At 35.3% G+C, this 25,989-nt stretch overlaps 1 protein-coding gene across 1 annotated transcript; it reads left to right on the plus strand.

Moving 5' to 3' along the window:
• On the plus strand, positions 1–25,989 carry LOC132543222 (arrestin domain-containing protein 3-like). The gene is made up of 7 exons (XM_060206706.1): positions 1–130; positions 10,020–10,142; positions 20,013–20,242; positions 21,787–21,966; positions 23,726–23,926; positions 24,377–24,488; positions 25,292–25,989. The coding sequence occupies exons 1-7, from the start codon at positions 1–3 to the stop codon at positions 25,855–25,857; spliced, it is 1,542 nt and encodes a 513-aa protein (XP_060062689.1). The 3' UTR covers positions 25,858–25,989.

A 25,989-nucleotide genomic window follows, 5' to 3' on the forward strand; every position in this document is an offset into this window, starting at 1 on the left:
ATGAATAGTGTGCACGCCATGGATTACGTGAAAAAGTTTGACATCGAACTTGACAAAGATGTTTATTATGCTGGTGAGGTGTTGACTGGAAATGTCATTGCCCGGGTCACAGAGAATATAAAAGTACACGGTAAGTTTTATTTACTGGCATAAACTGAAAGATTGAGGAGGAGACTCCATTGGGAGTTGTAACTCAATGTTAGAGGCTGAGAAATTTTCAGATTAAAAAAAAATTTATTGCGATGCTTAAATGATAGAAGAAATAAAAAATATAAATGTTATATTAGAACTAAAAACTATATTCATGTAAATGATGGATATATTTGTAACTATGCTTTATTACAGCTATAGACATGCTTAAGGTAAAAAAATGAAGTTGTTTAAATAATGCTAAACTAATGGGTTGTTGAGTGGTAGGATGTGTGCGCCATTAACCGGGTAGGATGTGCTTTCTGATCAATACTCTCCTGAAACAAACATACATTGAGTACAAAAGCAATTGCACAGAGAATGAGTTCATGCATATATTCATGTGTATCAATTGACACAGAGCCGATACTGTATCACAAAGTTATGTAGCACCAGGTACACGGAGAGAAGTGTGAACACACTGAAAGTGATTTAGGTAAAGCTGACCTTCAAAGTTAGAAGGATAATAGGAATGACATTGTCTTCGTTCGTTTTTCATTGTCAAACACTGAGCATTTTTTTTTTTATTTTTTTGTTGTTTTACATGTGTATTGGTGTTCCAGATTCTAGAACCTCATTTTATTGTGTAACAAGCTAAGGGGGCAAAGACACTACCATCTTGTAGGTCTAGCTACTGAATGGAATTTTTTAAAAATTCTTTTTAAACATCAATAAATGTGTGTTTATTGCCAGTTTTAAAATCCTTCACTTTTTGAATAAGAGAAGATTTTACAAGGAAATTTTTCCATTTTGTTTCCATGAAAATATTTTCGACATCTGGCAGTTTTCGGAAGAGGGGTTGGAGTTTGGCATCTTTCCAACTTTCCAAATTAGAAGAATTCCAAGTCATTGTTCTTCCCCAGGGATTCTGGTCCTGTGACTTCTCCTCAGGATATACACCTCCAGAGTACAATAAATGTACTTGAAAGAATACAAGTCAAGTGCTTTCTTCCTCTTTGGGCACAGATGTACGGGTTATATAAATCGTTGTCTTCCGTACTACTAACAGTATGACTGCTGCAATGAAAAACAGACACTCTTGTCAGGAAGGAAATAATTCATCTCGATCTAAAACAATCCATTTCTCGTGATAATGGGAAGTTGATTCGTCTTAAGCTCGCTGTGAAGAAGAAACACGCAATAGAGGATCAATACCTGATTTAAATGCTGGAGAAGATAACCGAGATATGAGGACAATGATCTAGAGTATCACACAGATGTGACAATAGCTAATGAAAATGATAATCTTGAGTTACACACAGATATGACAACACACATGAGGACAACAATCTAGAGTTACAGGCAGATATGACAACAGACATGTGAGGACAACAAACTAGAGTCAAACACAGATGTGACGACACACATTAGGACAGCAATGTAAGGTTACACATTGATCTGACAACAGACACAAGGAAAACAGTCTAGAGTTACACACAGATCAGACAACACATGAAGACAACAATCTAGAGTTACACACAGAAGTGACAACAGGCATGTGAGGACAACAATCTAGAGTTACAATAAGAAATGACAACAGACATGTGAGGACAACAATCTAGAGTTACACACAGAAGTGACAACAGACATGTGAGGACAACAATCTAGAGTTACAGAAATGACAACAGACATGTGAGGACAACAATCTAGAGTTACACACAGAAGTGACAACAGACATGTGAGGACAACAATCTAGAGTTACACACAGAAGTGACAACAGACATGTGAGGACAACAATCTAGAGTTACACACAGAAGTGACAACAGACATGTGAGGACAACAACCTAGAGTTACAGAAATGACAACAGACATGTGAGGACAACAATCTAGAGTTACACACAGAAGTGACAACAGACATGTGAGGACAACAATCTAGAGATACAGAAATGACAACAGACATGTGAGGACAACAATCTAGAGTTACACATAGAAGTGACAACAGACATGTGAGGACAACAATCTAGAGTTACACACAGAAGTGACAACAGACATGTGAGGACAACAATCTAGAGTTACACACAGAAGTGACAACAGACATGTGAGGACAACAATCTAGAGTTACACACAGAAGTGACAACACACATGTAAGGACAACAATCTAGAGTTACACACAGAAGTGACAACACACATGTGAGGACAACAATCTAGAGTTACACACAGAAGTGACAACAGACATGAGGAGAACTATTGAGAGTTACACACAGATATGACAACACACATGAGGAGAACTATCTAGACTTACAGATATGACAACACACATGAGAACTATCTAGACTTACAGATATGACAACACACATGAGAACTATCTAGACTTACAGATATGACAACACACATGAGAACTATCTAGACTTACAGATATGACAACACACATGAGAACTATCTAGACTTACAGATATGACAACACACATGAGAACTATCTAGACTTACAGATATGACAACATACATGAGAACTATCTAGACTTACAGATATGACAACACACATGAGAACTATCTAGACTTACAGATATGACAACACACATGAGAACTATCTAGACTTACAGATATGACAACACACATGAGGCAAACATTTGAGAGTTACACACAAATGTGATAAAAGATAAGTGAGGGCAATAATCTAGAGGGTTACACAGACACATGAGGACAATAATCTAGAGAGTTACACAGACACATGAGGACAGTAATCTAGAGAGTTACACAGACACATGAGGACAGTAATCTAGAGAGTTACACAGACACATGAGGACAATAATCTAGAGAGTTACACAGACACATGAGGACAATAATCTAGAGGGTTACACAGACACATGAGGACAATAATCTAGAGGGTTACACAGACACATGAGGACAATAATCTAGAGAGTTACACAGACACATGAGGACAATAATCTAGAGGGTTACACAGACACATGAGGACAATAATATAGAGAGTTACACAGACACATGAGGACAATAATCTAGAGAGTTACACAGACACATGAGGACAATAATCTAGAGAGTTACACAGACACATGAGGACAATAATCTAGAGAGTTACACAGACACATGAGGACAATAATCTAGAGAGTTACACAGACACATGAGGACAATAATCTAGAGAGTTTCACAGACACATGAGGACAATAATCTAGAGGGTTACACAGACACATGAGGACAATAATCTAGAGAGTTACACAGACACATGAGGACAATAATCTAGAGAGTTACACAGACACATGAGGACAATAATCTAGAGGGTTACACAGACACATGAGGACAATAATCTAGAGAGTTACACAGACACATGAGGACAATAATCTAGAGAGTTACACAGACACATGAGGACAATAATCTAGAGAGTTACACAGACACATGAGGACAATAATCTAGAGAGTTACACAGACACATGAGGACAATAATCTAGAGAGTTACACAGACACATGAGGACAATAATCTAGAGAGTTACACAGACACATGAGGACAATAATCTAGAGAGTTACACAGACACATGAGGACAATAATCTAGAGAGTTACACAGACACATGAGGACAATAATCTAGAGAGTTACACAGACACATGAGGACAATAATCTAGAGGGTTACACAGACACATGAGGACAATAATCTAGAGAGTTACACAGACACATGAGGACAATAATCTAGAGAGTTACACAGACACATGAGGACAATAATCTAGAGGGTTACACAGACACATGAGGACAGTAATCTAGAGAGTTACACAGACACATGAGGACAATAATCTAGAGAGTTACACAGACACATGAGGACAATAATCTAGAGGGTTACACAGACACATGAGGACAATAATCTAGAGGGTTACACAGACACATGAGGACAATAATCTAGAGGGTTACACAGACACATGAGGACAATAATCTAGAGGGTTACACAGACACATGAGGACAATAATCTAGAGAGTTACACAGACACATGAGGACAATAATCTAGAGGGTTACACAGACACATGAGGACAATAATCTAGAGAGTTACACAGACACATGAGGACAATAATCTAGAGAGTTACACAGACACATGAGGACAATAATCTAGAGAGTTACACAGACACATGAGGACAATAATCTAGAGAGTTACACAGACACATGAGGACAATAATCTAGAGAGTTACACAGACACATGAGGACAATAATCTAGAGGGTTACACAGACACATGAGGACAATAATCTAGAGGGTTACACAGACACATGAGGACAATAATCTAGAGGGTTACACAGACACATGAGGACAATAATCTAGAGAGTTACACAGACACATGAGGACAATAATCTAGAGAGTTACACAGACACATGAGGACAATAATCTAGAGAGTTACACAGACACATGAGGACAATAATCTAGAGGGTTACACAGACACATGAGGACAATAATCTAGAGAGTTACACAGACACATGACATTAAGAATATAAGGAAGACAATCTGAGTTACACATATTTTATTGTGATGAGAATAAACAACAACATATTGATTTTGGTTCACTTTATGAAGTCCTTGTCAAAGTAATGTTTGTTGATATAACATTTTTATTGATGATAAATATATAAATACAGCTTATAGGATTATGTATAAAGACATGTGTTTTGACCATTTTGCACTCAGTGAGCTATGAAGGTTTGACCATTTTGCACTCAGTAAGCTATGAAGGTTTGACCATTTTGCACTCAGTGAGCTCTGAAGGTTTGACCATTTTGCACTCAGTGAGCTATGAAGGTTTGACCATTTTGCACTCAGTGAGCTATGAAGGTTTGACCATTTTGCACTCAGTGAGCTATGAAGGTTTGACCATTTTGCACTCAGTGAGCTATGAAGGTTTGACCATTTTGCCCTCATTGAGCTATGAAGGTTTGACCATTTTGCACTCAGTGAGCTATGAAGGCTTAAACTGAATTCAATAGTGCCATTGACCTAATAGCACCGATACTGTAGTTTTTTACAAATTATTCATAGGATCATGTTTATTTTTATGTCCGAATGTAAGTATAAAATCAATACTGTATCATGTTTTTATCATTTATTCATATCAGGTAAACTACTCTTAGAATTATTACTAAAGAGAACAAGCAAAATCCTGTTAATATCAAGTATGTTTAATGTCATATATGACAAATTGCAATTACAAAATCATGATGATTACATCCAACCTTTTTTGAAACTTAAGAAGATTTTACTGAATCTCTCTGTTTATATTTTTCTCCTCTGTACTGTCATATATTGGCCAGCAGTACTGACGTATACTAACCTTACCAGTGCTTGAATGGGAACAGTGCTCAAACACTTATTCTACTCAAAGTGACAGACTTGTCTACTCATAATGCATAATAACCATGGGATGTGGATACTTTTCAATCTCTGATAAGAAAAGCTCTCAAACAACGCAGTGGTAATCTGAATTCAAGCAGACGACTTGGCAGCCAACCTTACCGTGCAAAAGTGTTAAAATAAACACAGGATCCTGCAAGGTTCGCATGCTTCAATTTTTTTTTTTTTTTGGTATTTTGAATAAAATCAAGCAACATATTTGACATTGTAAGTGGATTTGACATATTTTTGCAGTACAAATCAAAATAGTGGTCTTCATCTCCTCCATAGAAATGCATGCAGGTCTGTGATCAATGCAAAAAATTAATTCATTTATCTTGTGTATTTCATCCATAATATTGACATAGAAATTAAATGGAATTTGTGTAGAAGAGGTTCAAATATCATTACAGAAATGACATCACATCAATGTTATAAATATTTAATATTTCAATGGGGTGTTTGCACATTAGTTCTGACATGGATGTCCACCATAACACTGGTGCTGTTTAACCAACTGCTGAAATGGTAGCAATGACTTTGATGGATTTTAATGTAGCTGGAAATGTTTATGACATGTCTTTCCTAAGATCATATTTTAGGACTTGTTGTAAACTGCCTTATGATATGATATATGCTATTAAAATAAATTAAAATGTTTTTTAAATGTTTCTTGTGGTAAGTCCTAACAGTGAAAAAACGAAAGTGTGAAGTCCATTTTAGAGGCAATGCAACCTTTCAACTATTTCCGTTTTGTTGTTATATTGTCCTTATCTTGAAATCCATGGATATGGATTTATGTAAGCTGCACTAGTTTAGAACCTCCACTTACAGCCTTCAGTGACGGTTGATTACTTGTACCCTCACTGATTTGTGAATGCATTATTACAGATAGTGGAACATTATAAACCAATAAACATGAATTCCAACAGATTGAACTTGCTGCAACTTCTTGACAAGATCTGAATTGTTTGACAATCTTACATTCCAGATGATTGTCCCTGGTTGTGCTTTATGTATTTTGAGACTGATTTAAACATCATTTTGATATGGAATAAACTTTTTTGTAAATACTGGCTAATAGGCAGCCTTCATGGACTTTTACAGTTATCATTTGTTTTATTTCTTTAAATTTCTTGCATTGAGAATGACTGGGTATATAATTCTCTAGTTTCTCTGTATGATAAGTATTGCTTTTGTTTGTCCCTAGATGTGTGCACATTGATCCCAAGATGTGTGTAATCGATTTAGAAGCAATTTCAGAGAAAAGAAAAATTGCAAAATTATGTTGCAGATATCTCTCTAGGATCTATTGTTTATCCCACACGACTCTGGTATCACACATCAGCCATCGGAGAACATGTTCAACTTGAATATACCCTAGTCACTGTTATTTTTTGTGATAGCATAAATCAATCAATGTTTCAGGGTTTAAATTCCATATTTATGTTCATTTAGACCTACTTACCTTAGACAAGCAAATATATCATAGGGTAATGTTCAAGGTCACTTTTTGAAATTGAAGTCTCATTTTGTCGTAAATGGTTTATAGTGTCATCAGTCATGATGGTACTTGTCATATATAGAAAATACCCTTTCCTGATAGTTTCCAATAAGAGGCTAAATCAAATATATGCTTCATAAAGTTATATTCTGATAATCACTTGCTTTATCCCTTTATTTTGATACTTCATGCACAGCATCTTTAAGTGCCTTCGGCTCTTTGATTCTTATTAATCACAACTAGTCATGAATGAATAAGCAAATTTTGACCAAATTTGGTCTGAAGCATCTTTGGTTAAAGTAGGAATCAATTTTGTATAAATTGTAGGACTTGGTCCTGGGGACAGGAATGGTGGGACCCAATATTGGATGTAGAGCAAATTCTTCAAAATGCTTCTTCTATAGAAATGGCAAGATTTTGTTCCAATTTGGTCTGAAGCATCCTTGGTTAAAGAAGGAATCAATTTTGTATAAATAGAATTCACAGACATTTGACCCTTTGAGGAAGGACCAAATAAGGTTTCAAATAATTTGTTTCCAATCTCTACTTAATAAGTTGCTACCTGACATATGATCATTATGTTATGACTTCTGACCCACTAATGGTTACAACTGCTATTTTGGAAAACAGACTTTTAGTGGGATTTTGCTGAAAATGGTGTGAATATCAAAATGATAAACATTTTCCCTGTTGTAAGTCTTCATATTTATATGACTATGTGGGCACGTGCGTCTCTAGTAAGATAAATGACAGGATTTCAAATTCGTTTGGATCAAAATGAGAATCAACAATGGCTTTGGATTCTTTATATTTGGCCTGAAGCATGTTGTGGTGAAAGGGTATCAAATTTCTTAAAATAGATTTCTATGGTCCACTTTCAAAGCTACAAGATTTCTCAGAATCTTTAAGCAGTTATCAGATGATTAACTGTAGAGCTTATAATTTGATGGTAGGATAATTTATCACATTGCAAAAAAAAATCAATTTACAGTTAATTTAGCCATTATTTATAATATCAGATATTACAGATCTGACGTTTTGTCATACCAGTCTTCCATTCACCAGTTTTAACACAGTGTTTGGACTTATTTGCTTAGTCACAACAAACACTGAACAGCTGACAAAATTCACCATAACTGTGTTCAGGAAATTTGTGCAGGGAAAGTGAATAGGAAATGTGAAGTGACCCCTGACTTGTATGTAAATTACTCAATTCTCGATTTATTAGTCAGTTTCTGTCTTTATTGCCTAATGTCAGAAACAATGAATGGAGATATGTATATCCCAGGAGCTCGGATCGCCATCAGACAAGGTTTACTGTCGCGTGATGTACTAAATCTATTATGTCCTTTTCCTGGGGGAACTGTTCCTCTAAGTGTTGTCTTGGGAGATATAGTGTCGGAACTGTCACACTATGTCAGACAACACTGCTAGAGAAGTGTTCCCTTGGCTAAGAAATGTGAGAGATTATTTGTTAAAGTGACTGTAAAATACATCACCTTTGTTATCAGTCTGACTTCAAACGGCGCCTTCAATTAAAATGTAAATGATTACTTACCTTATTTGTCCTACAAAAGGTTCATGTCCATTATTAAGCCTATTCTTTTATACTGCTGTGTGATAAGACCATAGGTTAATGCTTCTTTATTTGTCTGTGATAAACCCATCCCCTGATCATGAGTAGGACGTTATATTCAAGCTCCCTTTTTGTCCTGGCCCTATCTCATACACTACTAAACATGGAAATCTTGTTCTTGGGATACAGGTCACCTTGGTGAGATAGTTTGTCACATATTAAAAGTAGGTCATTGTGACCTTCATTTTAAACTTTGACCTACATCAAAGAAGAAGTTTGTCTTGGGTCTATCTCCTACATTAGTAGTCATTGAAACTTTATACTTGGTTTATGGGTTCAGGTTGGTGAAGCAGTATGTTGGTAGGGGACTGTAATTCACTGAATTGTCTTATTCTGGTAAAAACCTAGAGTGGTTAGTAAGTAATTTTTTATACTTTTCTTCGTGTATAGGTACCTTGTGCACAGACTGTTGATCACATCAAATTTGATAATGTAAACCAATACATTCTCAATAACCAAAAGACACAAGATGCAAATATTGGACCTGTAGCATGATGGGATGAAGGGCTACCAAGTGTGTTCATATTGACTTAATTTCAAGGTCACAGGGGTCAAATATGTTAAAATCTTTCAAACAAATTTTTTTCAATAATAAAAAGGTCTAGGCTATTGATATTAGTTCTTTAACATAAATGGATGAAGACTACCAGTTTATTCAAATGATTTGACCTTGACCTATAACGAAGGTTTCTTTGGTTAAATGGTTTGAGATCTTCATATATCAAGCAATTGGTCTGGAGTAATGACTTTCTTGTAGTAGCATGTATAAAGAATGTGATTTCAAGATCGCAGAAAATGTTTTTATGAACCAACATTTTTTTTTTGTAAGCTGTAGAGCAGTTGAGCAATTCATTTTAGGCCTATTCATATAAATGTCTTTATAGTCAGATGACTGTAAGGCCTGTGCACCTCTTGTTCTTAAAACCACTATCAACCATGATCAACAAATCAGATTTTGGCCAACTTTGGTCAGAAGTATTCTTTAAAATCCTTTATCTTATGTAGAAGTGTCAAAATTTTGTCTTTTAGTTTGAAGCATCCTAATAGGTGAATACAACTTCTGTATAAATGGTTGGGCTGACCCCCCCCCCCTCCTTGGGGCAAAGAGGTAGGGCCGGCCAAAGTGGGAAATAGATAAAAATCTTTGGCAGTCTTTTCCTTTAGTTTAAAAAAAACAATTTCTGTCAATCAAAACCAGGTGAGCAATACAGGCCCTATTAGCCTCTTGACTGTAATTGTTCTGTTCCCAAAATTAAATCATTGCTCACGAACATTTGTTGATTTATTCTGGTAGTACCCACAGTGTTTATTATGTCAAAAATCATACGCATTTCATGCAAGTAAGAGGCCATGAGAAATGAATGTCACCACTATTTTTCAGGTATCCGTTTGGTGTTGAGAGGCAAAGCGCATGTGGAATGGAAAATTAACAAAGCGGGAGAGAGACGTAATGTTAGAGACGACGAATATTATATTGATGAGAAGAGGATTGTCTGGGGCAAAGGTGAGTGATGTCACTTCCTGTCTGTAGCAAATAATATCATGGCTTCCCAATGTGCAGGTTTTGTACTAAGTATACATGATTTTGCTGTGTGTTTAAAACAACTTATCATTTTGTATATCACTTTAATGATGTTGCAAATCTATTATGCAATTATCATTTCTCTTTTAATAAGGCTTCCTATAACTATTTCCATTCAGAAGAAAAGCATAACAAATGTATAACATTTTCAAGGTCACAAGGGTCAAATGTGTTAAAAAATCTAGAAACAACTTCTCAATAACCAAGTGGCCCAGGGGATGGAAATTGGACCAGCAGCATGCTGGGAGGAAGGACTTCTAAGTTCATTCAAATTAATGACCTTGACTCAATTCCAAAGTCTCGGCTACATTGATGAAAATATTATTCATATGTATCCTTTAGTTATAGGCATCCATCTCTGTAGTTTCAAATTTTAAACAACCACTCTTAAATACAAAAAGCCAATGTAACATGAATGGCATCAAGTTAGATAAAATTAATAATATTGTACCACTATCAAGGTCACTGAGATAAAATCAATAATATTGTACCACTATCAAGGTCACTGAGATAAAATCAATAATATTGTACCACTATCAAGGTCACTGAGATAAAATCAATAATATTGTACCACTATCAAGGTCACTGAGATAAAGAAATATTAAATTTCTTCATTGGAAGGAACTTGACTTTCTTCAAAGGTCACAGAGGTCAAGGCATTAAAAGATTTTAATGTCTTTAAGATTAAAGGAGTAACATTTGAGAGCATGAGAGTAATATTTGCCCTGAAGGTCGCTGATGTGAAGGGCAAAAATTTTTTAAATATCATAGATTAAAGCTTAAAGTAACTGTAGAATGTATAATTAATTTTGGCCTGGACTCACTATCAAGCTAAGTTATGCGAAACATCACAGGCCTATTGGACCTCTTTTTACAAAGTTACCATTGAAATAGTGGAAATTATTAATTGAATGAAAATGTTGATTTTAGTTGAAGAAAGAAATATTGAATTGTGTTGAAAAATATTTGGTTTAAGATATTGAAATCTAAAACAATGCAATGAATATAGATATCAATCATGGGACCTGAAGTTTTCATTGGCTTATAAGAATGGATGTAAGATATAAAGCTTGTAGTTATCACCTGGCAAAAAGATTCTGATATTCTAAAACAGTTTTTTGATATAAAAAAGGGAATTCTAAAAGTGTAATAAATGTAATTATCTCTATGTTCCTGTTGAATATGATTTATATGAGTCAGAATGCAATAGTTTCAGTCACATGGTCAACACACTCATGAGAGTATTTAAATTCAATGCCATACCCATGAAATATTGATGGCATTCTTTAAGGAGTACACAGATAATTACCATGCGTCTGAAATTTTACTTATTTTGAGATAATTTGCAGAATCATTTTGAGGCTAATAATCTTCACCATATGTTTATCAGTCAACCTCAGTGCACCGTGGTAGTTAACAAACATACTACTTATTCTGTCTAATTAATCTACAGCCAACATAATCACATAGTAATGGTACTGGTCTCTGTATATTTAATTACATGGACATGTTTAATGATCTTTTTGTTCTCTCTGGAGACAGATATGTCCACGCAGAGTTCAATAGATTGCGCTTCTGATAATAGTGCACTAGGCAGCTAAATGACTGTTAATAGTATCGACCAGACAATATCCTATTTGGCAGTCTTTTTTTGTGACCAGTAACGATATACACCATATAAATATTCATCAAGTGATATTGAAATGCTAGTTGAAACGACCACAGAAAGTACCAACATGCATTAAAAAATTGATCACATACCCTAGTAGCTGTAAATATTCACAGGTCAAAACTTTAGTTGTTTTTAGGTTATCTGAATCACAGAGAGACCAATTACCATCCCCTTTTGTCATTTTCTATTTCTTCTGGAAAAATCCTGAAACGATTTCAATGAAATTTTTCAAAAATTTTCCATGGTTAAAGGCACACCAAAATTGTGAATTATATGGACCCCAACTCCTAGGGGTCTGAGGGGTCAAATTGATTGAAACTTCAAAAATCTTCTCAAATCCCACGTATGGTATAACCCCCTTCATGGATGGAAAAGCTTAACCAAAGTTGAAAATTTCAAAACCCCAGGGTCTCACATTTCCCCAGGGGAGGGGGTAAAGTTTACTATAGTTTATAAAGGAAAATTATATTTTTGAACATAATTTGTTTATTTTCTGTTGGAAATAGTTTAGACTTGGTCAGAATTATGAGTATAAGATGACAATTTGATGAGATGCACATATTGACATTGGCTGACCCCAAGGGTATGTTGGGTTGGGCCAAAATTGGATCAAACTGACTGAAGTTTCAAAAACCTTCTTATCAATATGCAGAACATGTAGAACCAAATACTTTTAAACATTGTTAGAATTATTAATATAAGCTGACAGTTCGGTGAGATATTGACCTTGGCTGACCCCTATGGGCTGATGGGTTTACATTTGCATTATGTGTACAATGTTGTTAATGTTATCTTACTATTTTTAGCCCACCATCATCAGGTGGTGGGCTATTCAAATCGCACTACATCATTTGTTAGTCATTCATCCATAAACAATTTTCGTTATTGCACGTGGTTGTTTTCCTTGGTCCCTAGTTGTGCCCATTTGATTTTGGGACTGATCAGAAAAACAAAATAGCTGTCAGATGGACATCTTGGATTTTGAGTTTGAAAGTATTTTATCACTATTTCTTGATAACTACAGCATAGATCTTTCTCAAATTTCATGCATGCTTTCCATGATCCGTAATTGTGCCCATTGGATTTTGGTACTCATCAGAAAAAACAAAATGGTCCACAAGCGGCCATCTTGGAATTTTGACTTCGAAAATTTGTTATCACTCTTTATAACGTTGGTTATTTCCCACTGGAAATAACTTCATAAGAATTATTGATATAGGATAAGAGTTTTGATGGTATACATGTATTGACACTGGCTTACTATATCTTCAGTTTCAGAATTTCTGTTTCATGACACTTGACAACTACCCTTTAACCTTTACATTCAGTATTGCTTATCTCAGAAGAATGTCAAGGCTGTTAGGCCTCTTGTTCCTCTAAACAACTTCTCAATACCCAATGGACCAAATGTTTTGATATTTTGATAGTATATTCCTAGAATGAAACCCTACAAACTTTTGGAAAAGAAATGACCTTGACCTGTATTCAAGGTCAAAGGGATCTGATCATCATAGTTGTTAAAACCTTTAAATGATTTTCATCTCATGAACTAATGGCCTAGAAGCATGATATTTGACTGGTATGTTCCTAGGCTGAAGTCTGGCAAAGTTTGGGAAAAGAAATGACCTTGACTTATATTCAAGGTCACAGGGGTCAAATTTGTGAAAACCTTAAACGACTTCTCATGAACTAAAAGGCCTATAGGCATGATATTTGGCTGGTATGTTCCTAGGATAAAGGCAAAATTTGAGGGAAAAATGGCCTATGTTCAAGGTCACAGGGGTCAAATTTTTAAAAAATATTAGACGACTTTTTCTCATGAACTTAAAGGCCAAGAGACATATTTGAGGTATATATATATGCCAGGTGAGTGCTGCAGGCCCATTGGACCTTTTGTTATTGAATGTATAAATAACCTTGACTGAAAATTCAACTTTCAGTTTCTGATTAGGATAAAAAGTTAAAAAAAAAGAGTCAACTCTGGCTTTATTTAAAGGTAAAAATTAAAAAGTGTACTTAATGATAAACAAAGCTTACTTCAGCACCTTGGTTATATTATCCTTGTCTTCAAAAAAAAAACAAGAGGTTGACTTTCAGTCAAACAATAGTTTCATACATTTATAAACCACAAGAATAAAAATGATAGTTAATATTGTTAATACAATAATAATAATGATTGATAATTTTATCTTGAATTACACTAAGGGGCAAACTGACAAAATACTTGCTCAAAGTCAATGAATAGCATGGATTTGTGATTTATGGGCAGTCTTATTACCAGGCATGGACTTATTGTCGGATGAATATGGTACATTTTAATTCCTTTGTCTAGATAAAGCAATATTTCTGGGGGAAAAAACAAACAAACACAGAATTCTATTCATGATATTAAACAGCAAATTTCTGTGTTATGAACCTTCAAATGAGATGCAATGTCAATAGTTTCTGATGTGTAAATCCCTAGTGAGAAGTAAGAGTATAACCCGCTGTATAATGATATTGACAGAAATCGCAGACGTAATTGATTACCAATCGTGAGAAAATCTTGCATATTACACTTTCTGCACTTACTTTTATTTTTTACCTGAGTCTGTGTTTTGAAGGTTATCTTCTGTTTACTGAACAAATACACCTTGGCCTGATTTATATCACCTGCTATTGACTTTCTTGTGTCAAGGAAAAGATTTTAATATCTCTCACAGATCAGAGCTTCTCAGAAACTGTTGACTTTCTTGGAGTGTATCAAATTGCTAATAATTAATGAGTTTTTTGTGGACAGTAAAGTCATTCTTTCAGATGTATGAGCTATTCCTACCATTTAAACATAAAAAAACTCACTTTTTTCTTCCCATTTTTTCAATTTCACATAAAACTGGAACAGAAACATTGTTTATCATTTTCTCACAATAGACGTACTTTGGATTTCATAAATCTTACTACCATTTCTAAAAAAAACAAATCAAACAAAATAGGAGAAGAAGTTGGCTACATTTCAACTCCAACGATGGTGTCAATTTCTGTTCTGGCAGAGGTTTATTCTAGACATGCGGCAGTGTTATAAATATTGCTGTGTTTCCACCATCATTCATTAAGAGCCCCGAGGTTATCGAGAGGACAATTTACACAGACAGAACTTACTGTATGGCCTCAAGATTTTATTGTCAATTTAGTTGATAGCTATATCAGCATACAAGCTTTTGTCTTTAGAATATAACGTAGTATGTTTGATATGTGCACCTTGATGGAAAACTTTTTTTTAAATCTCACGTCATATGTCTATCTGTCTGTCTGTCTGTCTAGCTGTCTGTCTGTCTGTCAGCCTTCCTTCCTTCCTTCCTTCATTCCTTAACCCCTTCTTTCCTTCCTTCCTTCCATTCCTTTCTTCTTTCCTTCATAATTATTGTAATTCTCAAGCGTCTTTTTCTCCAGAACAGAAAGGCTAAAAGTCATGACATTCTACTTAACTACCATTTTAGCAGGGAGTGATACAAAGTAGCTAAGAAATGACCTTGATCGATATTCTACATAATACATTTGAATTTTATACAAGAATATCTAACAACATTTCCCAAGGAATTTATAGAAGTAGCCCGAAGTGAATCTCAGTTTGTTGAAATCTTGTTTCCATATTTTTTAGTGTATGCAGACATAACAAAGATTACTAAACTGAGGAATTGAGTCAAACTTTTCTATCTTTATCTGATAACACACCCTTTTTAAAAATTTCTTATAGTTATGCTGTTACTCAAATAGCTTGTGCCAGCCTGTTGTTAAGGTGTTCATTTTCATATAGATACATACTAGGTCTCTTTAGCCAATCTTCTGAATATATCTTGTGGCTCTTCAGTACTTTTTAAATTACCTGAGACAAAGTCTCATGGTGACCCATTGCACTAATCTTTTGTCCGGCATTGTCCGTCATGTGTACATAAACTTTCTATGTTTTTACTTCTTTTGGCAAATCCACTGAAAATTTCACTGAAATTTGGCAAAAACCTTCCACGAAATATATGGTCCCCATCCCCTAGGAGCCTGAAGGGGCAGGCCAAAAAGGGTCAAATTGACAGAAATTTTTTAAATCTTTTTCTCGATACATACCTTAATATGATAGAATAAAATATTTTTCATGAATGGAAAATTGCAGATTTTATGATCCTGGGGTCTCACATTTACCCCAGGAAGAGAGTCAAGTTTGTTATAGTTTATATAGGAAAATTACTTGTTTGAGCATAATTTGTATATTTTCTATTGGAAATCGATCAAACCTAGTTAGAATTGTTAGTATAGGATGACAGTTTGATGCTATTTACATATTGACCGAGACTGACCCCTAAGGACTGATGGGCATGGCCAAAAAGGATCAAATTGGCTGAAATTTGAAAACAAATCTTCATCTCAATACTCAAATATGGTAGAATCAAATACTCTTCATGGATGGAAGAGTCTTAAGGTGCTTTACTGATGCTGACCCCCAAGGGCTGATAGGCATAGCCATAAAGGATCAAATTATCTGAAATTACAGAACTCTTCTTAGTACCCAAATATTGTAGAATCATATACCAGGGGTATTCTTCACTGATGCAAGGTTCTTAAAGTTAATCTCTTCTGTCCATGTACGAATAGCATTTTTCATTCAAGTGTTTCTGTTGGTGAGTTCACTCAGATGACCATTCAGGACCCTGGGCCTCATGTTAGAGTCTTTTAGCTAAGAGATGCAGTTTGAAGATGTCGTTTTCCTGTTAATGCATTACCTGACCAAGGAAATGGGTTAAAGGCCAATTTTGTTCCAAATCAAAATGTGACCGTACACCTGTTCTTTCAATCAACTTCTATTCAAACTCTGCAGTCTGTCGATGACTTTTCCACTGAGCTGATTTGATGAATATTGACTTAGTGGTCCCAATGGTCATAAAATATGGCAGACAGTTCAAACAATGGCTGATAGCAAAATACACAAATAAATCGTAGAGGATGAATTGTGTCGACCACAACAGCAGGTCCAAATAATCAAGCACACTGATTGATCTCAGATCGAGGTAGAATGATTGATTGCTTGGTAAATTTAGTTGATTGATGTGTAAAGGATCATTGTATATTGATGTGGTTTGAACCTTTTGACTCAAAAATCTGTCAAAGTCTTAAAACTTGTAACCTCTAAACTGCTGATTTTTTTTAAGATCACAGAACAAAACTTTTTTGTCTTTTGTATGTCATCCATTGACATTTTCATATTTCTGACCTTTCGAAAACTGCAGCAGTGACTTCTATAGTTTTTTTTAGCTCACATGGCCCAAATGGCCAAGTATGCTTATGCCATGGTGCATGAACTGGCATATTTCATTTCATTTCAATTAAAAGATTTCTTCTCAAGAACTGGCTGACCAAATGTCATGGTATTTGGTTGAGTTGCAGAGATGAAGCCCTAAATTGTTTGAAAAAATAAACTAACTTAACCAGTATTCAAGGTCACAGGAGTCAAATTTGTTAAAAGCTTTGAACAATGCCTTCTGACTAACAAAAAGGCACAGAAGTATGGTATGTGGCTGAGCAGTTCCTTGGATGAAGCCCCATCAAGTTTGCAAAAAAGGAATGACCTTGATCGATTTGTTAAAACTTTAAAATGACTTCTTCTGACAAACCAAAAGGTGCTGAAGCATGGTATTTCAGTGAAAGGTTCTTAGAATGAAGCCCAGCAGTTTTTGTGAAAAGAAATGACATTGACCAATATTCAAGCTCACATGGGTCAAATTTGTTAAAACCTTAAAACAACTTCTGCTTATAAACCATTATGGGGTAGAAGTATGGTATATGGCTTACAGGTTTCTAAGATGATGTTCCAACAAAATTTGTCAAAAAAAACGGAATCAAATTTGTTTAAACCTTATAACAACTTTTTCTGACTTACCTAAAGACATAGAAGCATGATGTTTAGCTGATAGATTTCTAGGATGAAGCCATACAAAGTTTGTGAAAAGAAATTACCTTGACCCTTATTCAAGGCTATATGTAATATGTATGATTAGATACACTTGGCATCAAGTGATAAACAAATTCTTGGTGTAAGAATTGACCCTTGTGTGTGGCATATACAACCCATTAAGCATATCAACTCTTACTGGGCATCAAAAGAGAAAAGACAGTGGTGATATGAGAATCTACTTAAGAGGTTTTGTGACTGAGCTGTAATTTGTAAATCTGAAATAGCAAACCTATAGGCATGTATACCATTGCTAGACTTTAAAATCCAGATGAGTAATACATGCCCCATGGACCTCTTGCTCCCATTTATTATGAACATTTTTCATTCGTGAGTCATAAAGTGAAATTATCTTGTTACTACTTATTCCAATATTCCAATATTAGTCCAGGAGTATTTTAAATGTCTACTAACTCAACCTCCCATTGGAAGGGGATAGGTACAATAGACTGAGGTTAAGTAAACTGGAAATCACTTGTACTATTGCCTAATATCTGTTTTGAACAGTAATTTGAGCCTGCTAACATTCAATTTGCACAAAGAGGTCATCATTTTGGACAGTTATTTACTCCTAAATTCCTAATTTAGACACTAATTTTTTTCCTTAATTCATGTTTTCAGCAGTTAACTTGCTCAAAGTATGGGGCATGAATATTGCTCATGATCTACATACTTTTTTCTTGGCAAAGGAAGCTGTTTTGAGTAATGGTTGTTAATGAAAAATTCAACATCTGTTCTCTGGTAGTGGGAATTTCTTCTGACATGAACACCCTTCACCTAACATCTATCTACAGAAGTTGCGAATTCTGTCACTTAACTAGTCTCTACTGGTGGGAATTAATTTCCCTTTAGTGAAGCAGTGGAGTGTCTGTCTTTAGAGTAAAAGGTCACTAGTTCGAGTCCTGATGGGATTAGAACATGTTTTTTTTATCATTTCTTCTTATTACATATCCTCACTATGCCTATTGTTTGGTCTTCATAGGGAGTCACCAAGCTTTTCTTGTTTTCATTTGGCAGTGAAAAATTTGATACGACCTGATATGACAAATTATTTTGTCATGTGACAGGTCTGATCCTTTCACTGAGAATGACTATTCCATACTAAAATATAAAAGTACATCAAAACTAGTTGAAAATGAATTACACAGGATCATAGGAATAGTACATTATAACTGTCATTCATTCTGGAGGCAGTCGATAGTGCAGTTCTTAATAAACAAACATATTAAGACAAGTATCAAAACATGTACTTTCTTGAAATTTTATGAAAACAGTGGTGATTGATGTGATTATTTTACCATCATCCCAGCGTGCCGAGGTGTCAATACTGATTTAATCATGGAACTTAACTCTTCATCTTTTGGTACACTATTATACTGGATAAGCTCAGATAATGGGATGTTGTCCTTGTCGTCTCCTGTGTCCCAAAAGACTTCTGGCTGAGGTCCGAAAGTGGGAAATCCTGCTTTTGGAAAACAGCTTTGAAATCATTATTCTGTCAATTCTTGCCATGCTGTGTAAACTACATGAATGGTTGTTAACACATTTACCTGGGTTTCACGATTTTTTCTCTAGGTTTTCTATATCTAGTTTGTATCAAACAAAAATATGTTACAGAAGGACGTTGACAATAGAAAACTATATGATCTTAAACTTGTTTCAAAATTTTCTTTATTTTACTGATGTATTTGTATCTTAAATTGACCAGTCACATGACAGCTCTATCTGAAACCCCCTTTAAGGATATAGTATGGTCCAATTTTACCAATCACCCTCAATAATGGTATACTCTAACAAGAATGCGACTTAAATGTTTTCATTTTTTAATTGGTATTAAATGTATATAAATGCTACAATATAGAAATTGTCATATCGATGATGCCATCTTGTGACTTGTTTTCATCTATATATAAAACTGATACATTTCAATAAGACTGGCTGAATATCATATTTTTTATGTTGAAATTCTTGACTTTCACTTAAATCTAAGGATGTAACACACTGGATGCATATTATATAATCTGAAGTCTTGTTAATTAGAAGATGTAGCATCAATTTTAATTAGAAAACAGGATCAATATTCTCAACATTTCTTCAAAAAGATAGTTTTTTTCATCCGACATTATCCATTTGTGTATTACAGACAAGAAGGAGGATGGAGCTGCCCCTATCATGCCCCGAGGAAACCACAGATATCCCTTTGAATTCAAACTACCTGAGAGTGCTCTCCCCTGCTCCCTGGAGAGTAAGATGGGTACAATACGGTACTATGTGAGAGGTACCATGGATATCCCTTACGCCTCATCCCCACAAAGTGTCAAGTATTTCTCTATAATAGGACCACACATTGACTGTATGGATGAGCGTTTCCTGGTAAGTCCAGTGGATTTTATCAAATGTGGATCCTTCCATTTGCATTCTTTACTGATTAAAGGAAACATACATTTTTGAAAGCTCGCAATATAAATTTTTTCATTCATGGTAAACATCTCAAAATCCGTAAATTATCTTGTCACCTCTTCCTCTGTCCCCATAATAAGTTTTCAGTAAATATAATACCAAATTCATTCTAATAAGTGCACTGTGTAGTTACAAAAACACATAAAGAGAGTTCTTAAACTGTCTACAGAGGAAAATGTCATGAGATCTGAAACTTATGCAAGAATATAATTTGAAAAAGAAATGATGTAAATGATGGCTGCATTGGATATATGATTGAGGGAAAGTCAAATAAAGACTGGTAAATCACCAGTAATCAAACTCTTTACAGACTTCATTTAAGTTGATCTATCTTCTTTGTTAGAAAAAGAATGGAGTGTGGTGAAAGGCAGGCTTATTAAGTAGATTATGGTACTAGTGTATTGTATACATGCTATAGGTAACATTCAAGAAGCTTTGCTCAATTAAATTGATTATTGAAACAATTTAATCAACTTAAGTGTACCATATTGAATGTAATCAGGACACCTGTTGTAATAAGGGCAACCCAAGGGATTTAAAAAAATTCATTAAAAACAAAATCAATTTTTTATCCTTTACTTTTAAATTTTCATTGATACCTCGTCTGTCCGGTGCCTGTCAGCTTTCCTTATGAATTGCTACTGGTCATGAATGACAGTGGATTTTGAACAAATTTGGTCTGAAGCATGCTTGAATGAAAGAATCAGTTGTGTATAAACTCTGGGTCTGACACCTACCCCCTCCCTGCTCCCACTCCATGCATGCTTGGCTGAGGAAAATCAGTTGGGTGGAGGGATGAGGCCCAATAGTGGATATAGAGTAATTCTTTAAAAAGTCTTGTAGGAATGATTGGAAGCATTCTTGGGTAAAGGGGAATCAAGTTTCTAATCCCCTTTGGCATGAGGGAAAGCTCATTATAGGGGAAATAGATACAAGTGTTTTAAATGTTTTCTTTAGTTTAAATTAATCAAGTAGAAAGCTAAACCAGGTGAGTGATACAGACCCTATTGACTCTTGTTTACAACATTCTATAATAATTTTCTGAAGTCATTCAGTTGATTTTACTGAAGAAATTTTCTGACTCTAAAATAAACAAGATTGGAAATTTATACAATATTCTTGCTTTGTGATCACTTTTTATGCTGTAATCAATAGATCTAACCAGGTCAGCTTATAAATGTTACTGTAAAGTCCTATGTTTTCCAGCGATTCATTTTTCAGGGTTTTCAAAAAACAAACACAGTATTTAGTTGATACTTGATTTTGTTGATAAATACAGCTTAATGAATGTCCTCCAAATAATGATGTCAGTTTGTGGTCAGTTTGTGGTCAGTTTGAGGATTGAGATTATTCACAAAATCACCAAAAATAAACCCCCTTAAAAAATTACTGATTACGGTACACGCACTGCATATGATTTATTGAAGTTTTCATTTTCTTTTCGTTTTCTCATTCAGACTCCAACCAGGGCAGCTGATAAACGTTACACATGCTGCATGTGCTGCACAAAGGGTCCTGTAGCACTTGATGCCACGCTGGAACGAAGTGCCTATTGTTGTGGTGACAACATCAGACTCAAGGTGGAGATACAGAATGGTAGTGGACAGCAGGCTTGGATCTTGTGTCGTCTCATACAGGTATGTTGTTCCTGTTTCTAATCTTACAGATATGTGGATCCTGTTTCTACTCTTACAGGTATGTGGATCCTGTTTCTACTCTTACATGTATGTGGATCCTGTACAGCTATATATGGATCTATTGTCCACTTATACAGTCTATTAACACAAGTATGTAGACTCCAAAAGGTATTCAGATCATTTATCAACAGATTCATCTGTTCTCTATAAAAGTAGGGGCATCATTTGTCAAGCATACATGTATTTTGGATACACAGGTATGTTTATTCATTCATATGATATATGGGTCATCTTTTTAGCCCACCATCATCAGATGGTGGGGTATTCAAATCGCCCTGCATCTGTGGTCCATGGTCCGTCCGTCCGTCCGTCCGTAAACAATTCTTGTTACCGCTCTTTCTGGGAAAGCACTGGATGGATCTTTCTCAAATTTCATATGCAGTTTCCCCTTGGTCTCTAGTTGTGCATTGTACCTTTTTTGGACTGATTTGAATTCAAGATGGCCGACAGGTGGCCATCTTGGATTTTGGAAGTAAATGTTTGTTACCACTATTTCTGGGAAAGTACTAAATGGTTCTTTCTCAAATTTTATATGCAGGTTCCCCTTGGTCCCTAGTTGTGCATTGTACCTTTTTTGGACTGATTTGAATTCAAGATGGCCGACAGGTGGCCATCTTGGATTTTGGAAGTAAATGTTTGTTACCGCTATTTCTGGGAAAGTACTAAATGGTTCTTTCTCAAATTTTGTATGCAGGTTCCCCTTGGTCCCTAGTTGTGCATTGTACCTTTTTTGGACTGATTTGAATTCAAGATGGCCGACAGGTAGCCATCTTGGATTTTGAATGTAAAAGTTTGTTACTGCTATTTCTGGGAAAGTACTGGAAGGATCTTTCTCAAATTTCATATGCAGATTCCCCTTGGTCCCTAGTTGTGCATTGTACCTTTTTTGGGCTGATTCAAATTCAAGATGGCTGACAGGCGGCCATCTTGGAGTTTGAAAGTAAAATTTTGTTACCGCTATTTCTGGGAAAGTACTGAATGGATCTTTTCAAATTTCATATGCAGGTTCCCCTTGGTCCCTAGTTGTGCATTGTACCTTTTTGGACTGATCTGAAATCAAAATCGCTGACAGGCAGCCATCTTGGATTTTGAGAGTAAAATCTTGTTACCTCTATTTCTGAGGAAGTACTGGATGGATACTTCTGATATTTCATAGGTATTGGTTTCCCTTGTTCCCTAGTTGTGCATTGTACTTTTTTTGGACTGATTTGAAATCAAGTTGGCCCACAGGCAGCCATCTTGGATGTCGACAGTAATACAGCACAAGCATATTTTCTTCGATATTCTATCATATTGATTCAAGACCATGTCCATTATCCACCTGTAACTGACTGCTATAGGTGCTTAATAAAAATATCTTGTGCCATCATTGAGTACATTCAATGAAGACCAGTTCATGAACATTTACAACACCTGTAACAGAAAAAAATAAATAAATAAACAAATCTTCAAGAACTGAAAACAGATTCTCAAATGGTGGGCGCCAAGATCCCTCTGGGATCTCTTGTTCCTTTTACACATGGGTACTTTCCTGTTTTCCATAGAGGTACATTTGGGTCATTTATTAAGTATTAAGGTGTTGCTGTATACAGCTTTACCCGTACATGAATAATTCAAGGATGGTTTGTATCAATATTGCTGAGAAGAAAGGATGTTTTAGATTAGTTTCAAGAATACTGTTTTTCTCTTCTTTTTTCAGAACGTGGAGTATTTTATAAACAAGGGTGTCCTTGGGTTACGGAAGGATGTGAGCCATCGCGTATGGGAATACAAGGGTGACAGTGTGAATCCCAACCACACAGAAAGGTTCGACAATCTACAGAACTTCCTACAGGTTCCTGTCATGCCCCCGTCCCTAGTGGATGTCTGTAACCTGATACAGATCTACTACACACTACAGGTAACGGAGGAAACTCAAGATGTAGATTTCTAAACAAAATTAAGGAAATGGACATTTTACAGAAAGAAATTAATATGTGTTTAGTCTGGGAGTAAAACACATTGAGATAGATGGAACAACCTATGGTATTTAAGCCCAGGGGATCAACACACTTAAAAAGGAGCATTTGCTAATAATTATACTGAAACTGCAATGGACAGTGGTCACCTTTTTTAAGCCTGCCAAGCATTTTTACATGTATGTGGGTCCTGTAAAAGCATTTTTAAAACAAAATGAAAATTGGGAGTAATGTCAATTTATATATTAAACCTAATTTTTTTAAAAGAATTTTTGTCTTTTGTTATTGAAAAAAATTGGAAGTGAAAATAAACATGACATACTGTATATTGTAAAAAAAACCTATCTATTTCATATATAATGAGGACTCTAATGTTTTGATATTTTGTACAGGTTGGCCTTGTGATGGAAGATACTGGGGAAGTGCTGGAACTCAATTTTCCAATGACCATAGCAACCACTCCTTATCGGATCACTAATGCCCCCTATCCCATCATGCAGTATGGTAAGTACATGCATGAATTTTACTTTCCTATTATTTCTTGTAGGATAACTGATATATTTTTTTGAAAGAAACATATTTGTAAATTGTATATCTTGTATATTATGTGTAAAAAAATCTTGAAGGTTAGGAAAGATTGATCATTGTCTAGCAGAACCAGAGTTCAGTGGCTCCTGGTTTCAAAATGTAATGCTGTTGCAAGTACCATAGGGAAACTGGAATCAGGTTCATAAATTGGGTATTTACTCCAACCTGTTGTAATTAATTTTCATACTTCATTTTCCCTACTCTTCAATCAGTCTACATACTGGGTAGTATCTGGGCAAGGGATATACAGAAACCACCTAACCTTAATAGAAAATAACAGTGTTGGCTCTATCCCTGGAACAAGTTTCCTAAATTGTGTTTTCTCAAAATTAGTCAATTTAGAAGATTCCCAGTTCAAATCTCTGTCTGGTTATTTTCAAATTGCCTGTTCTCTAATTATAAACATACATACAATTTGTGCTGAAGTTATCTCCCTTGAAATGATTTAAAGAATAACACTATTCAATCACATTGTTTAATGATTTCAACAAGTTCTTATGTGTACCTTTCCTGTCTCCTCTATTAAATAACTATTGAAAACATTATACAGTAAATAGATGTATTTCATGATCAGATAGAATAAAGCCCTCACTAAAATTGAAAGATAATTGTGGTATTTGCTTTTTAAAGAATCTACTCTCAATCTCATTAACATTCCTTGAAATCAAAGTTGATATCTTCCTTGTGGTCTGATTGTTGTCAATATCTTATTTTTGCAGATGTGGCTGCCGAGAATGTTGAAGGTGGGATGTACATTAGCTCTGAGTTCCAGGTTGGACAGGTTTACACGGGGGATGAGGAGGAAAATGAGAACGAAATGTATATCATCTACCGTCCTGTGTACATATGTATTCCCCACGAACGCATCAAGGTCACAAACACGGAGAAGGATGTCAGCATTTGTCGTGCAGGTTCACGAATCTCCATGACAAGGCTTGACCGAAAGACATGGAAAATGCAAACGACACATGACTCCGATAAAGAAGATAGTTCTGTTCTAGATCTTAAAACTGACACTCTGAGCCCTGAAATGTCAGATTTGGATTTAAAAGAATCTATGGTAATGAAAAAGGAGTTGAGTGACGTGGCAAAAGAAATTGATACTTCTGATAACTTTCTTAAACCGTCAGAAAGTCACGGAAGTATGAAACAAACAACAGAATATGAACCAGGTGATAAGGAAAACATAGTTGTTGTAGTTCAACCAGAACCACTCTCATTACTGCAGCCAGACCCTGAAATCAGACAATGTGAAGAGGTTACACAGAATATCGTAAATGACTGAGATTAATCAAAGTACAACCAAAACATGACATATTACTTTACAATACATGTATTGAGGCTGTTTGTTCGGGGATGCATGCCCCATACATATTTGTCAGAGATATGACATCAGCTGTGGTAATCAGCTATGGTA

The sequence above is a fragment of the Ylistrum balloti genome, unplaced genomic scaffold (assembly GCF_031769215.1).
Source record: "Ylistrum balloti isolate Yb309-2 unplaced genomic scaffold, AGI_CSIRO_Ybal_v1 Utg369578, whole genome shotgun sequence".
Lineage (NCBI taxonomy): Eukaryota > Metazoa > Mollusca > Bivalvia > Pectinida > Pectinidae > Ylistrum > Ylistrum balloti.